Source organism: Trachymyrmex septentrionalis, unplaced genomic scaffold (assembly GCF_001594115.1).
Source record: "Trachymyrmex septentrionalis isolate Tsep2-gDNA-1 unplaced genomic scaffold, Tsep1.0 scaffold74, whole genome shotgun sequence".
In the NCBI taxonomy this organism is placed as follows: Eukaryota; Metazoa; Arthropoda; class Insecta; order Hymenoptera; family Formicidae; genus Trachymyrmex; species Trachymyrmex septentrionalis.
Genome location: NW_017305927.1, coordinates 1,199,426 through 1,216,415, shown reverse-complemented (window position 1 = coordinate 1,216,415; position 16,990 = coordinate 1,199,426). Strand labels below are relative to the sequence as shown.

Below are 16,990 nucleotides of genomic sequence, written 5' to 3'. Positions count from 1 at the left end.
CGTCCCGTCGCCAATTCCCGCCCCCCCCCCTCTCTCTCTCTCTCTCTCACACTCTCTCTCTCTTTCTTTCTCTCCCGCCCCCCTCGACCTGCGTCCCGAAATCAGCTTCTCCCGATGTGAGCTGGAGCTGGTAAGCACGACACCCATTTTCGATCTTTCCTATCGCCGTCGAGAATCGTTTCATTCGTCGAAGATGCACTCCGCGAACGTACAAATCCCGATTTTAAATGGGCGAGTCCTCGCGAGCAGCATCGGAACCCAGGCTAAACCTCCCTCAATCAATTTCCTCGGCCCCGCAGCCTTTCCGCGGCAACGGCCACCTTCGGCTACCAGACGAGGGTAGAATGTGTAATGAATTGCTTGTTTAATTAATTACAACCCTTCGGAGGCATTCGCTCGGTATTGTCTTAGATAAGGTTCATTCGTTTATTCTCGCGTTTGATCGTCGAATGCACGAATGCACAATTTATAGCGTTTCTTCGAATGTACATCCGTTCATACGTAAAATTATTTCACTCACGAAAAGTACGTAAAAATTACCAATTCAAGTATACGGAGAGAATTTTTTCTTAGAGTTTACCCTGAAAAAATATGATAGTCGTGGGACAATATTGTATTTCAAAGAATTTTAATGTAAATCTCTCTCATTCATTGATAAACCTACAATAGAGTATAAAATAAGTTTGATTCATTTTACTGAAGTGCATGGTGAACATTTTTTAGATATTGCATTATACCGCAATTACAATATTTCCAAAGCAAATTTTAAAAGAAAATTCTCTCCGTGAATAAAAAGAAAATATTTAAGATTTCTTTATGTGTTCTTCTTAAATTATCAGACTTCAATAAATTATACGTCAATGTGTGAAAATAAACCTGTCATGTACTGAAATATAACAATTGGAAGTCCTTACAGCTTATTCAAAGATGAGATGAAACATGTGGGTCGTGGCCTCGAAAAAAGCGCACGAGGACCACCCGGAAAGCCAAAGCTCTTTCATCTCGCGCCGCCATCCTTGAAATTGTCCCTGATTCAATAAACGGTTTGTTTTCATAGAAGATCCAAAGCGCCGACATGACCGATGTCTATTTCCGACGTCCTTACGCTATCTTAACGATCTCTAAAAATTCATATCCGCTGTTCGCTTTCAGAAACTTGACGTTCCGCAAAACGTGTTCAGCTGGGAGGAGGGAGGGGGGGGGTGATTTTTAATTACTTCGAATTAAAATTAATTATATCGATGTGTTAAAAAATGCGATCTCCATAATAATTTGTATCTCGTAATAAAATATCCCGTTTTAAATATATCTCTGGCTGAAGTAACAGTCGGTAGCATTAATATCGCAAGAGAAATTACTTCTCTGAAACGTTACGTTCTCTGATATGTAGTGTTTTGCTTGGATGCGCGTCTCCGCGAGCGGTACACCGAAATTTCGCGTTTTCATATTTTGGATTTATGACGGAAGTTTCGTGGGTGGTCCGCAGATGCGGCCAAGCCGGCGGATGTGGTCGCAATTTCCCAAGGTACCAAACTTATCCTATGCTACCCAGAGCGACCGCTTCGATATATTAAAGCTATCGGATATTTTTGGTGCGTCTTCAGGGACGGCATTATTAGCGTTCTAATGTATTAGTCTAGCGTATTAGCGTTCTAATCTCTAAACCAACACGAGAATGGGATCGCGTCACAATGTAACACGCAAAGATAAGACAAGATATCTCAAGAAAGTACAATTGATTTTACAATCGAAATGCAAACGTTACGAGAAACTTTCCGACGCAATTTGTTACGCCGGAATAGTCGGACTAACGGCATGTTGTTTTTTTTTCTTTGTCAAGTATCGAACCTCAGGCTAAATCTTCTAAGGGAAATCTTTGTCCGTGGTACGACGCCACAAATTGACGTGCTCGGAAGCACAAAGCGTACAATGCGTTATACGTAGCAGGCTACGTGGTAGGTAACAAACGGAGAATGAGAAACGTCCCTTTCCCTTCGCCCCCTGAGGAAGGAACCCCTGCAGACGGTGGGGCTCGACGGTGAACCTAGCGAAATAACGGGGAGAATTCTCTCGGTAATTGTATGTCTCGGCACTACGCTCTCGCGAAGGAGTTCTCGCGAGCGGATATCCGCGGAAGTTTGCAGGCGTCACCCTGCGTTTTGGCCAAAGCACCCGCGATACACACCTTCGCGGGCAACGCCCGCAGCTCTTTGTCAATGTTATGGCGGGACCCGGTGCCCCCGTGGTTATAAATAATGACAATTGCACGAAACTTGGCCTTGGAGGGGTAACGGCCGACCGTGCGCGAAGCCGCGCACTAGGGCCATTTCGAACTTGCGGCTTTTACTGCCACCGGTGCCACGCCGCTCGTTCGTTAGGCATTACGATCGTGTCGACGGAGTCCCGCTAAAATCTGTTTTCCCGTGTACAGATATTCTACGCACACGCCAAATTTCCGAATTCCTAAGCGCGTCCACGCTATTGAAAGTCTCGATAATCGTCACGATGCGCGATTGTAAAGCTACTGATGAGGATGTTCCGTTTTGTACAATGCTTGATAAGACGCTACGTGGAAAGAATGACTTTGTTGATAGATCTAAAATTTTGCTGGACACAGAGCATAATTTTGTTAGTCAAAACAATTATATTAGAAGCTCAAATTAATGTTTAAAGAATTTTTTGCAGCACGAGTGAAGAGAACCGTATTTGATCGAAGCAGATCTTAGTATCTAATAATATTTCTGTGTGAATTTTCAGTCTCCGATTCTAATCCTAATTTGTTTGAACTGGAATTTAAGCTATGGTCCTTTTCACTCATTTGTGTTGAACCTTTTTCCGCGTTGTCATTTAATAGCACAATTTCTTCTACAGCATTACTCGTCATTTTTTAGTTTCCAACATAATTATTTTGATGGTTCGACAAAATTATTTTCAGACCTCTTTCCAGCAGCAAAATTTTAGGAAAATCATCTTTCAGGAAAATCGTTCTCTCTGCGTACTTCTATTGACTATTAGCAAGAATAAAATGTAATAAATATATATAAGAACAGCAATGCTTACAGTGATACTCACTGGTCTTGGATCGCGGCTCGCGCGGCCCGTCTACTGTCACCTTAATCGCCTTGGTATAAGTGGCGACTTGAGGCGGCGTCGTCGACACCGTTATCGTTAAGGTGAAACTCTTGCCTGGAACAAAGAGCACATTCAACGTGTCAAACGATCCGTCAAATCTTACAATATTCTATTAAATAATTTTATTCCTGGTGGTACAGGCATGGAATTTGAATTTTAATGTAACGCTTCAATAACCGCAACGCGTAGGATGGAAATGCTGGGAAATTAGCTTCTAAAAAGGAGGCGGACGATCAAATGCGTTTTTCCGCGTCGGTTTCCGTCCCGCGACGCGTCGATTCGTGGACGCGCCTATTCAAGCCGACGTCGAAAGTTCGCAAACGCGGTTAGCCGGGCGAAACTCCGTGGTAACCGAATTATACGTTGGTAATGTATCGAGGGCGTCGTCGACGGTGACAGTGGCCAGCCAGCGCGGCCGAGTTAAGGGAACAGAGGGTGGTCGCGTTCGAGGGAGGATTGGGCGGCGAGGGTGGAAGTCGCGTGACGCTAAAAAGCCTCGGTCGAGCGCGAAATAATGCCGTGGAAAAAGCGGGGGTAGACCGTCGGGTGGAAACACGCGCGTGCAACGGTATACCGCAATTTCATCCCGCGAGCATTAAGCACCAAAACTCTGCCGCGAAAACTCGCTCGGGCGATCGCTATCGATTCAACATGCAAAAGCACGCGATAAAACGCGTGAAAATTGCGAGGAGCGTTGCCCGATGCGAAAAGTCGCCACAATGAAAATTGCGCGCTCGCGAATAATGTTGCACACGCGCAAGGGGTACACCACAATTTTAACCCTTCCTCTCTTTCATCATCGTGTGTACTTACAAGAGAACACAATCAAATGTCTCCCTTCGATTTTAATGAGCATTGAATAATGATAAAATATAGATAAAAAATAAGAAACTCGTATTTTTTAAGTGCTTTCAATGATGAAACCTTTCCTTGAAAAAAAAGCGTGATTTTTTTTTCTTGAATGAATACTTTTAAATCGTCAAAGATATAAAAAAATATTTTAATTAAATATTGAGAATGGTTTAAGAGTATTTTATAATAATAATAATATTTCTTCAATAAAAATATAAAAATGTTTAATCGTTATTACAAAATAAAACTATGCAATTTTTATTTAAAACTTTTTTTACACTTTTTAACTTTTTTGACAGTTTTTTTTATACCTTTTAACTTTTTTGACAGTTTAGACGATACATCCCACCACTCAGGGAGAAAAAAACCGACTTTTTTCAAGAGAAGGTTGAAAAGTTTTCAAGGAAGTGTTTCGCATTCTCTTAATGTTCGAGAAATTCATTTCTGGAAAAAATACGTGTCTCTTAGTTCTCTACATATTTTAACAAAGCTTATGTTAAGATTGAAAGAGAACTCTTGTTTGTTTTTTTGTCAGCCAAACAGCTTATTCTTCTCCGTCGTATAAATTTTGTTCACGATGCAAAGATCAATATATATTTCAGCATATTATTAACATCAATGCTACTTTAAATTATACGACAAAGATGTAATGATTATTTCACTAACCCATATATCGCACGTTCTTCATGCAATAGATGTATCCTCCAAAACATGTTTTCTTGAAATTAGATACGATAATGCTGCAAAGGTAACGTGCTTTTATCCGCTACCGGTTTACAATGAAATGAAGAATAACACATTATGTTATTTATATCTGCTCCTAAACGAGTCCTGTTCACTAATGCATTGCAACGGTCGCGTTACCCTTTCAAGCAGCCATTACCGTTATTTTTCTATCAGATCCATTAGATACGTTTCCGTACATAGGGAATACGATAATCGATCGCGGGTCAGAGTTCACCCCGTCGACTTGAACTCACCGGCGGCGTCAATATAGACGGTAAAAGTCCGCCGCACTGTGTGACGTAAGATGATCGATGGCGGGAAAAAAGAATGGAGGTGGAAGGCAGGGCATCGGAGAAATAATGGCGAGTGTCGAGCGTGGCCACACGGTGGTTCGCCACGCGAGCTTTTCGTTTTCTAGCGGGGATTCCCCTCGGTTTTGGCTGCGAGTCACGCCATTCTCGCCGTGCCCTCACCCTTTGCCGATCAACCTTTTCACTTCTGCTACCTCGGAGTCGATGGTCCCAGTTAGGTAGGCACGCGTAGGTACACGGGTATCACCCTCGGTGCCAGTCGCCGTACAGCCATTAAAGGTCGTTCGCGATCGCCCGGGTTTGAACGCGCGTCCTTACGTAGTCTTTTAAAACGTTAACTTATCCGAACGAGACTTTGGCTAGCTCACTGCTTCACGGTTTCTTAATCCGTTATTCTTGAATCCTATTCTTTTTTTTTATCGACGATACCGAGAAATTAATTAAAATAATTTGTAACGTTATGTTGAACGCTTGTCAATTTCATTTGTGATAAAGTAATACGATTCGTAAGAATTTTCGTGAAATTTAGAATAAACACAACATGGAGAGAACTCATCCTCGACCATTCGCTGATTATGCTCGTTAGCATATAGTCCTCTGTAAACGTGTATGTAGAACTACGCGTGCGTACACATGTCTCGGCATTGTACCCTGTCGGTGTACTGTCGGGCCAATTAATTAATTTCAATTTTCCCGGAACGAAACGCAAATGCGCAATTGCAGTCTGATAACGAATTGATTACGGTCTGAAACTGCCGCGAGTGAATGCTGTTTTTCTTTTCGGAGTGAAACGATTCTCGTGCTGCGGTCGATAAATCAACATTCGCGAATAAATGCGTTTGACCAATTCCATATATCATACATTTTTATTATACTCAGAAGGTTAATAAATTATCCGCATATACATTGTTTAAATATTGCATGCGCACTCCTTGAATTATTTATAAATCGCTATGAATTATTATTAAGTAAGTTTTGATATTTATCTCTTTGTTAAAATTAAATCTCGCGACACTTTTGTTGTAGACAGAGACCTTCGATACCTTTAATTATTATTTTCTATTCATATTAGATTCTCCTCGATATTACAGATCACAAGTAAGATGACTGAGAGGTTTAAGGGAAAGTGTGTTGTAGAATTAAAGCAACTTGGTTAGATTGGCGACGTTCCCAACATGACGAAGTTTATTCGCGGCAGCAAAGTCGAAGGATATCTTGCTATGGGTCGGAACTATAAGCGCGCAAATGATCTATCTCGTTAAAGGGCTTAGGGCCGAAGGGGTGGAAACAATCCGGTACCTTCAGGGTAGACTTTGCAGTGATGGAGCAGGCATTACGGTCGAACGTGCGGGAAGGGGGTTACGGCTTATCATCGATATTGCAAAGCTCTCGACTATCGTAGCAGTACGCTCAATCTTGTCCGGGCTAAAAGCGGTTTTAGGCGAAGACAAAAGCACAGTGTCGGTGTTACGTTTAACGATTCCTTAAATTTATTGCAACAGCAATATATCGAAATTCAATAACAACAGTGGTATATATCCATTTTCACAGACTGCATAACATACATGCGCGGTTTCGATATTGTTACATGTTATAAATATAAAAAATTTTATTATAATATTAAAATACATCAACTGCGTGCATTTATGAGGCGAAAGATGTAGCCAATAGGAATTTCTAGAAATTTTCTTTCGCGAATCTCAAAAGGACAAAATCCTCCCAAATTCATACATGGGAATATTTCCACGCTCGACAAACAAGAGGATCATTAAGAATTCCCGAGAGTTCGGCGCACATCGGTTTTCAGGGAATATTCAAGGAGCCAGGGAGCCGTTAGGAATCCTGACGAGAGAGAGACACTTCTCTTACATTCTTCATCCTAGCTTATGTTAATTCCGTGCTCGGCGAAAACAATTGAGAGCTAATCCCAGACAAATGACTGACGCGTGAACTTGGAAGAGTGTTCCCCCGCTTTCCAGCTAGAGAATCTGCGAGTTTCCTGATTTTCAACTGATTAGCCTTTCCTTACCAATACTTATCAAAAATATGACAACAACATACCAATAATGACTACTATAATGGCAAATTTTCAATAATTATTATATTAAACTACTATCCAAGTTGTTTCTTCCTCTATTTCTATGATAATTTTAACAATAAAGTTAAAAAATTAATAAGTGGATAAGTATCGATAGGTAATCTTAATATACCATCTTGACTTTTAAGGGCAAAACTGAGATTGCTCTCGGTAGTCGAATTAATATGACGTCTGTTCTGAATACTCGGAAGTTCCAGGTTCAAATATTGTCTCAACCAGGAAAACAATATTTTTCGTTTTGTTGCAAAAAATAAATTGCCTTCCTAACTGAGGCAATATTTTTCGTAATAAAATTATTTGTAGATTTAAGATTCTCATTAATATCTAATTAACAAAAAAATATTCTTATAAAAATACTTGTTAGCAAATATTATTAAATTGTTCGTCAATAAATGGTATTACTATTTTGATTCTATTCATGATTGCGTTTCAAGACCGAAATAAAAACGTCAATGCTCGGTTTGCGAAGAATCAAGTATGTATATGTATAAATTCAATGTATACCATTCGTAGAAATTTAAGCACTAAGATCCGCTTTGACCGAATATAGAAATTCTCTTATTTTGTTAAATTTCTTTTGTTAATATTTTGTTAATATTCTTATCGATCCAAATTCGTATTAAAAAATTAAGATTGCTTATCGATTCATCTATCGCATAATATTTAAAATAAATCGTAATTAACGTTAAGTCGTTCAGTAAACCAAATAACTTTATGAAAATCGTTCGAAGTAGGTCGAATTGCGCGTACAGTCATTTTAAATTACGTTAATCAAAAGGCTTTAGCATGAGTTCAAAAGACGCAGTTAAACGAAATACCGGCTCTAATAACGTTAATTAAAACTCAACTGAAACCTCAATTAATATCACCCACCCCAGTCGACGTCGGCGGCTTCTTCGAACGATACTCAGTCCCTCTCATTTCGTCCCTTTCCTCAACGAAGCTGGGCGGCAAAGTGAGAAGGTCGCACGGCGGTGCGGACAAATAAAAGCCATTACCCACCCCAAGATTTTCTCGACGTGAGGAGCCAACCCTTAGAATGGAGCGGAGACGTAAGACTTTTCCTCGAAGAGCCAAGGAAAAACGAGGGTTGTCTCAAGACGTCCACGACCTACCCTTACTACGTTACGGTCTACACGAATTCTTTGAAGGGGTTTCCGCCGTCGGTGCTTCACCCCTCCGGCATTTTCTTCCGGCATAAAAGACGAAGGGCGACACGCTCCAAGCAAAGACTAAGGGACTTTGGAGTTTTATGAATGGAGAGGAAAGTGGGACAAGAAAATGTCGTCCGACATTTAATCTTTCACCCCTCGTTTCGTCGCAATGAATTATCCATTCAAACGCTACAGATTCCCATCCCGGTGAAAACATCGGTTTTTACTCGAAAGAAATAGCGAAAGAGAAGGCATAGGCACTCACCCCTTCCGCTTCTGCCGACGAACCTCAAATCGTTAAACTTGGCGACCTGATTCTTCATCAAAGCCGTCGAATTTCTAAGCTCAGCGCAACAATTCTCATCATTGCCAGCGCGTACGGTCACCAAGGTACCGTCGCCTACCTCGCCGAGAGCTACAACTTTGAAAGCCACCGGAAGAGTTTTATTAGACCTCCAGTGTGCGGGTAGAACGGTACAGACCAAATGCGGCGAGCCTATAATCAAAATGTTCATACGATCTTATTAGCTTACAAGATGGCTGGACATTACTTATGCTAAATGTTAATACGTTATTCCATCTATATAAGTCGCAGAGGTTCGTTTCTACACGCGCACAACGCGCACATACGCATACAAAATCTCTGTAATCCTTGCTAATCTCTATTTGCGGAAGTATTATCGTCATTCAATTACCTGTTCTAACTAACTCGCCGGGATGTTCGCTGACAAAGTCACCCAGAGTTCTCTCAGCAAGGATGTCACTGGTCATCTTGGTGTAGGCGTCGGTCAACGGAGAGACGCCCGACTCCGGCGAAGCGGCCGCACCAGGAGCCGACGCTCCTGTCAACTGCATCCTGCCGCTTGCACTGCTGCCGCTCTCGCTGGTACCGCTCGACGTGCCGCCACCACCCGCGGATTCGTTACTGGAGGTCCTTACTGAGCCAGCACCGTTTCCGGCTACCGTGCTTCCGCTGCCGCCGCCGTTGCAACGGCCGAATATATCCATAGGCAGTCAGAACACCGGATGAAACATCCTTCCATTCGGTGGTTCAGCCGCTGGACCAGGAGAGTCTCGCGTGCATTCTTCAAGAACGCATGATCGAGGCTTGAATCAGGCTCGACGAATCAGGCCTGACACGCTCCTCGGGAAGAGCTCCTTTCGAAAATTCTTTTTATTCTCCCGACGTCATTAACCTTAGCAAATTTCCTTTGTTACGTAAGCGACGGGATAAATGGTCGATTTGTGATTCTCTTCGAGTTGTTTCATATTAGTGTGCATTGTGTTGTATAAATTTGGCAGCGGATCGTTTTAATCTTTCTTTGGCAGATGTGCGGAAGGTATTATTTCTTGGTTTATAGTGTCAACCTTTGTAGAAATGAAACTTTTCGAGACATATCTTCGACGGGAGCCAAGCCAAGACAGTTTTATTCTTCTACAATTTTATCTTCTAACGTGTGGACAACTGGATCGTAAATATCTGAAATAAAACACGAGACTGCCTATATGTAACGATACAGAAAGTTTCTGCCATAATTTTTCGCAAATCTTTTTCATCAAGATTACTTCTACAATTGAATTATTAATTCTACGATGATTTACATTAACTTCTAATGCATTAATCTAGAAATTTAATTGATCAACGGAAAATGAAACTAGAAAAACCGAGGAACTCTATTTGGCAAGGAAAGTTTGCGCCGCGCGATAATATTCTCGCAGCCGTCGGATGATCAGCGATGCTTTAGCTATCCTTAATCTATTCGGCGAAATCTCTCTTTTTATACGTGTCACCGAGAAACGGAAAGACTCTATTTGGCAAAGAAAGTTTTCGCCGCGCGGCTGTCGGTGTGATCAGCTTAAGCCATCCTTAATTCATTCAACGAAATCTTTCACGTTTTCGTAATCTTACAACTGAGATTCTTCAACCAATTATCTCTGACCTTCGCGACAACGTGACACTTACTGTCGAACGAACGAGGAAAGCGGACGGAGTGATCGAAGCGGCAGGTAACGCGCGAAGAGAAACGAAAGGGGGTGAATAACGGTTGACACGAACAGGAACGACTCGCACACTTTTCACACGGCTGGCTCGTGACGTCACCGTTCATTCAGTAATTTTTGCGCACGTCACCGGGGCTGACACGCCAGATCCAGGTGGTTCCAGGAGGGGCAGACTGGCACGGTAGTGGGGACGGAAAAAATAGGGGAAAAAGAACTCCCGCCGGTAGGCACCCCCCACACGAATGCCCAACCCCTACGCACGTACGACCGCGTGTCAAACTGCACGTGGCCACGTTTACCACGTTGCTTCTTGCCAATGACGTTCCCGTCATTTCGAAATTACGAATCGGCTCATATCAAATTGATAAGGCGGAGATACGATCGACAAAGCGACTGCGAGCGTAGTCTATTATACGGTGAACACGCTGATCCAATGATCGAGATCGGTCATTCATATTCGGCCCGCACGTAAAGAGCTTCGTAAAATAATGTTTGAAATCATTTTATTACATTAATTCTACGTGACATACAAATGACAATTAATTACTTCAATTCGTGAGTATATAATAAATGTGTATTCGTACTGTTACGTATTATTCAAAATGCTGTGATAAAAAAAGTGATCGTCACGTTTTCAACACCTTCTAAAAGCAAGACGGAAAGTTGATGGAGCATGTAGCAAAGTAATGTAAGATGCTTTTTTCACAATTAAGAACAATAATAATGGCTTCGTCGACTTTCTTATCGTACTTTTGTAAGAAGATTCAACGATGTCGCGACGACTAAGATCCTCGCTTAACTTCGCATTCAAATCTCTTACGGAACTCATTCTGTTTACCATCTTCCGGAAGAATTACAGTACCGATTACGTATCATTATTCACTTTCAAAAATCTTTTAAGGCAAAGAAAAAGAAAAAAATTATGCTGCAATAACTGTAATATTTCAGATCTGTTCTCTTACATTTCAGAGAACGGAACTGAAAAGTGATAAATTGATGAAAAATGATGATTAATGATAACTTTTTCTCTTTAAAAACAATGCGCGCAAGATGTAATGTTAGTTATTAAAAAAAAATGAAATTTATTACTTAAGAGTTTTTAAAAACGTTTAGTATAGTCATAATATATTGGTTTAATCGATGTCAAGGATATTCTCAAAAACACACACTTTTGGAATAATCGCGTAACGAAAAAAGAACTCTTTTCAAAACTTACACGCGTACTCAAACTCCGGCTCAAATTCTCTGCTCAATCGAGCGACTGCAGTTACCGATCTGCAAATACCCGACGAAAATCACATTTGTCATTATTTGTCACTAAAAAAACCTCGTATAATCACGCGCACTTTGATTTGTACAAATAGTTCTAGAAACGAGAAAACAAATTCATCAGTCACTTCACTGAAACGATCTATCGGTAACAAGTATAATAATCAGTAGCCTCTCGAAACGCGTCAAGATCGCCTATCGCGAGAGCTCGAAGGATTTCTCTACGACGGTCCCCCCTTAGGTCCATCCCGAAGGGACCCCTTTGGCGGTTCGTTAGCGGCACCCTCGAATCATCTTCGTCCCCCGCGTATAACTACGAGAGTGGCAGTTCCGCCTCGGTACAGCGTTCTCGATAGCCGAGAGTAAATTTCCAAGTATCCGTTGGGGGTCACTAACTATAATTTCGGCGGTTCGTGTGAGGCAACAGCCGTTGACGCACTGGTCCATGCCAACACACGCAGCATCCCTTTCCCCTTACCAGGTTCCTCTCTCACACCCCTCTGCCACCCCACTCCTTCCAACCTTCCTTCCCTATTTGGCGCTCGCTCTCTCTCTGTCTCTCCCTCTCCCTCCCTCACTCCCTCCCACGCTCTTTTCCTCGCCCTCTCTCTCTCTCTCTCTCTCTCTCTCTCTTTCCGTCCCTCATTCCGCCTAGCGTAACCTCTTTCTCTCGCGCGCGCACGCCGCTCTTTATCGCTTTATCTCCCACCGGACCCGACCTCTCCCTCTCGCGACGGCGAGACTCTCTTTCTCTCCGGCACTCTCGCTCTCTCACACGCTCTCTTTCCCCTCGATACCCTTTTGCGGTATGGCTCGCGTGCTGGACATCGGTGGGGAGCCAGGAGACTTCGATCGATCTATCGAACCCTGATTTGATCGGTTTTCTCCGTTACGGCTTGTATGCGCGCGCGTACAATTTTTTTTTCTCTTCTTCCGCGTGCGTAACTCGCGGATCTGCGTTGCAACACCTCGATACTTCCAATTAGATTCCCCGAGCAAAAGTTTCCACGGAATTAATCACGTCAAACCCGATGTTTGAATTTGCGTACGTGCGAAATTTCCAGCATCCAGCATCGGCGTACGTAACGCGTAAAAACTCGTGAAAATGTCATTTGTGTGATTTCAATAATTGTGGCACACATACACACACACGCGCGCACACACATTCTTTCCAAACCGCTCCTTCCAATCGAGATACCTGTATGTTTTTTTTTTTTCTCAAAACGCATCGTTGTTTCATATACAACGGAACATTCGTACAACAGTATCTCGTACAATGAAGCTTCACTTTCGAAAATCAAACAGAGGTCCCGGCGCATCCTCGCAGTTGCACTGTTTGTACGAATGTGCAAACAATGGAACTACCCATTTCCTGCGCGAATATATCCTGACGATATCCAACCGGTCGCGGACCTGCCGGCAGGCAAACACTCGAGATTCTACGGATATGTACGGATCCACTTATAGAAAATCTACAAACTTGAGATTTTTCTGCATCAGTTTAACGCTCTTATGCATATTGAAATATCCTAATAGTCGGAATTTTAATCGGGAAAAATTTGACAATTTTTTATTTTGATTTTTTCATTTTATTTTATTTTTTTCTTTTTAATATACTGGACAGATAATTATTTTGATTTTTCTTTGAGTTTTATTTTTCTCTATTTTATATCTCGTTTTATTATAAAAATTTCCACAACGAAGCGCCGATTAAATTCACTAACTGCGTTATTCAGAGGTAGAAAATTGAATTCGAACCAAAATCTTACGTCAAATGTTTTCTTTCGGTTTTATTTATTTATTTATTTTTTTTTTTTTTTTACAAGAGAAGAATAATAATTTCCTGATGACTATCCGCCGTAATATTCTTCGGTTTGCCGCGTGTTTGACATTTAACAGTAACGTCATGGCTCACAAAACGAAACGAAACGCATTCACGCTACAGAAGTATGCACCGGGTGTATTCAGTGGCGAACGATCACCGACGAGACGGTGACAAACAGCGATACCGCTGGAAACGTGGAAACTGGACGGCCGCCGTCGTATTGACAAACGACCTAACGCCCGTGTGGACCGTTGCGTTCGACGAGATTCGAATTATCTCTGTTGGAGCTTGTCAATGCAAATGCCATACCTACATTCAATTACCGCTCGTCACGCTCCGATCAACTGCCGGACTCGGCAAACCAGGTACTCCGCTATTCCACGAGTACCGGTTTCTTTGCCGGCGAACTCAAAACCGTGAGCCCGCCTTTCGTTTTTCAACCAAGTCTAAGAAGCTTTCAGAAGAATTTGAGACAATCGCGGTTCTCAGTACCGTGACAACAATATGAGAAGACATAACGATAATGTTCTGTACAAATATTTTTAATCCTTCGTTACTAGCATGTCCAAAATACAGCAGAATACAGCGACCAAGTTTATTAAATGTATGAATGCTACTTATACACATTATTATATTTAGCGCAAATCGTTTCACGATTTGAAAAAAAATTTTTGCATTTTCTTTTGTCTAAAAGAATATAGAATATTATCAATGTTTATGTAATTATAAATAATAAAAAAAATAAATAATGAAAAATCGAAATATAATATTGGAGTGTCAGAAACACCCCACGCGAGTAATTACATTAAAAAATCAGGTAATGTAGAGCTAAGAATATTTACTATTTAATATTTACTATTTTGATGTTTCTTTTTTTGTAAATTATTTTTAATAAAATTATTTTTAAGCATCAGTCATTGAATTAATCTAATTATTCTATAAAGTTTCAGTATTTTACTGATATACCTACTAAAAGATATCAACTATTTCACGTGTTTCTATTTCTAGATTATCTAGCAATCGTGTCACTACAGTTGGTGTAGGATACACTTCGATGTGGTGACGCATTAAAGGACGTTAATTAATGAGCCGTGCTATCGACATAATTGTTGTCGCGAGTTACTATATAATGTCTAATGTGTTTAGGAAATAAAATATGAATGCCTCTGTTTGCTTACGTATACTGTTTACAATTATACAGCCGTACCTAATATGATGACAGTTTGACTGAATGAGAATTTATTATGGAAACAATCATCCAATTGGAACACCTTGTATCACTAAATAAAAATCCTTAGCAACCTTAATCTAATATTCTTATAAAATTTCTGTAAAATATTGTCAAGCACAAAAATTAACAGGGGGAGTTTTTGCATATACCGTTTATTCCAGATACGGCGAACGCTAAGATCACATTGTCTTCTTCTTAACAATTAATTAAAAAAAGAGATAATATGACTTTAGCATTCATCGTATATCTGGATCCATGTTATTGCAAAAAACTCCTTAATATCTTCCAAGATAATACTGTACTCACTTAATTTTTTATATTTTGAAATAGGAAGGCCCTTTTCCTCGTAAATCGAATATAATCTTTCGGCACAGTGCCATGAGTTGCGATCGATCGAAAGAACCATCATTCACCACAGATCCTGACTAGTCAATTCCAGCACGACACTCTTCGTTGCTCGATGACTCTCGAGCTCACAAACGTCCCACCGACACGTGACAACCCCATCAAAGCTTGATGGGTTTTACAGGAGACCACAATCAATCGATGATATAACACTGGCTCGTCCACGTCGATCTTCAAACCCAGGCACGAACACGTGGTAGCGAAAACGAGCAATTATCGCGCGAACATTGCAAAGAATTATTGTAAAGACCCGATCGGACAATCGTACGTGTACGTCTTAAAAAAAATTATAGCTGTCATTCACTTGAGCACCATAAAAGTAATAAACAAATGGATAATCAAATGGATCACAAATAAAATCCAACGCACCACACCGTATATACTGGAGCAACGAAGAATCGAGCTCTCGCGTTCTCGCGCGCGATCAGCGATAAAAAACAAATCCACTAGCTAAGAATCTATGGAACCATTGTCGAAATCGGTGAAAATTCGATAATCTACGATCGCGTGTGGATACCGCGAATCGTCGATAAAATCGCTGCGATAAATAGCAGCGTTACCAGATCTTCGATCCCAATGCACGCGAGCATGTGTCACGGCGATCGACCAATAACATCCCGTTGTTCAATGACCGCCCACCCAAAAAAAGCTCGTACCATACTGTACGAGCGATATTGGCGCGTGCGGTCCGGCTCGAAAACCGGTTCGTCGGTACGCTCGATTGGACAACAATACACGAAGAACGGCAGAACCGGGGCGCTAGCAGAAGCAGCAACAACAGCAGCAGCAGCAGCAGCAGCAGCAGCAGCAGCAGCAGCAGCAGCAGCAGCACCAGCGATCGTGCCGCGTGAATACTACACCACCCCCCCCCGCCCCGCTTCCCGCACCCCTCCGCGTGATCCCTGGCAACCCCTTTTCCCACCTACACACCGCATTCGCCCCGAGTATACTCCGTCTCGGTTCCACTGTCGGTCTCTCCTCGCCTCGCCATCCACGAACACCCCACTGGCACTCTCTAACCCGTTCCCCTCTCCATTTCTCCTCTTCGCCCCCTCTCGCGAATCGCCGCCCCTACTACGCGCCGTAGCCACCCCTACAGCGTCGACGAGGGGGGTCGTACGTGCCATGAGTAGGGGGCGCCCACGGACAGAACATGTGTAACGCGCAGCCTTGATTACACGCGGGCTTGTAAAAATTATTATTATGGCCGCGCGCAGCGTTCCACGCCGCGCTGCACCGACCCCGAATGACGGGGGCGCACAGCCGGACGGCTGATTTTCCGCGCCCTCGTTTACCCTTGATTCCGTTTTCGTCGTACCATCCAAGCGGACTGATAAATCGGACACGCTCTCAAACGTGCAATTTATATATATATATATATTTTTTTTTTTTTTACGCAGAAAGTTTTCATAAAAAATTTATTCTTTCTAATTTTGTTCCCTAATTTAACATCTTAATCGCCATCATCTCAGTCGAATTTAATTATCGTAATTTTTCAGAAATCAAGATACTACATTTTACGAGAAAAATTATATTTATCTAAAAGCATAATAGAAATATAATTATTTTCTACATACACATTATTCAAATTATACTTGTGCAACTTTGTGCGTAAAATTGAAAAGGAAAAATTCACTCATTGTATATGCTATATGAATCCATACAGTTGGTAAAATTTAGATTCGAGACTAAAAACATCTCTATTATTGCGTGATACTTGATGGAAAGCTCGAATTGCGTAATGAAAATGCATCATTGATCGAAAGCTTGGTGAAACAACGTCGTTGAATAAACGCATACACGCAACATACCCACATCCTGGTCATTGGATGGAAGGAAAAATATCATTACACAGCATTCCATACGATTCGAAAACTTGATTTTATTTCTCCTAAATAATCAGAGCCTATCTTTAAATGCATTCATCTTGTATACATACTATTGTATGTATACAATATTGTTATATATAATATTGTTGCTAATTGT

The 16,990-nt window shown here is 41.6% G+C and overlaps 1 protein-coding gene across 1 annotated transcript in view; it reads right to left on the bottom strand.

Annotated features, from left to right (window-relative positions):
- LOC108754021 (runt-related transcription factor 1-like) overlaps positions 1-9,659 on the bottom strand; it is a 17,584-nt gene extending 7,925 nt beyond the window's left edge. The window contains exons 1-3 of the mRNA XM_018496028.1: positions 8,969-9,659; positions 8,539-8,769; positions 3,073-3,186 (exon numbers count right to left, since the gene is read on the bottom strand). Coding sequence (XP_018351530.1) covers positions 3,073-3,186; positions 8,539-8,769; positions 8,969-9,281 — 658 coding nt within the window. The 5' untranslated portion in view covers positions 9,282-9,659. The remainder of the gene's footprint in view (positions 1-3,072; positions 3,187-8,538; positions 8,770-8,968) is intronic.
- Positions 9,660-16,990: the final 7,331 nt, after the last annotated feature.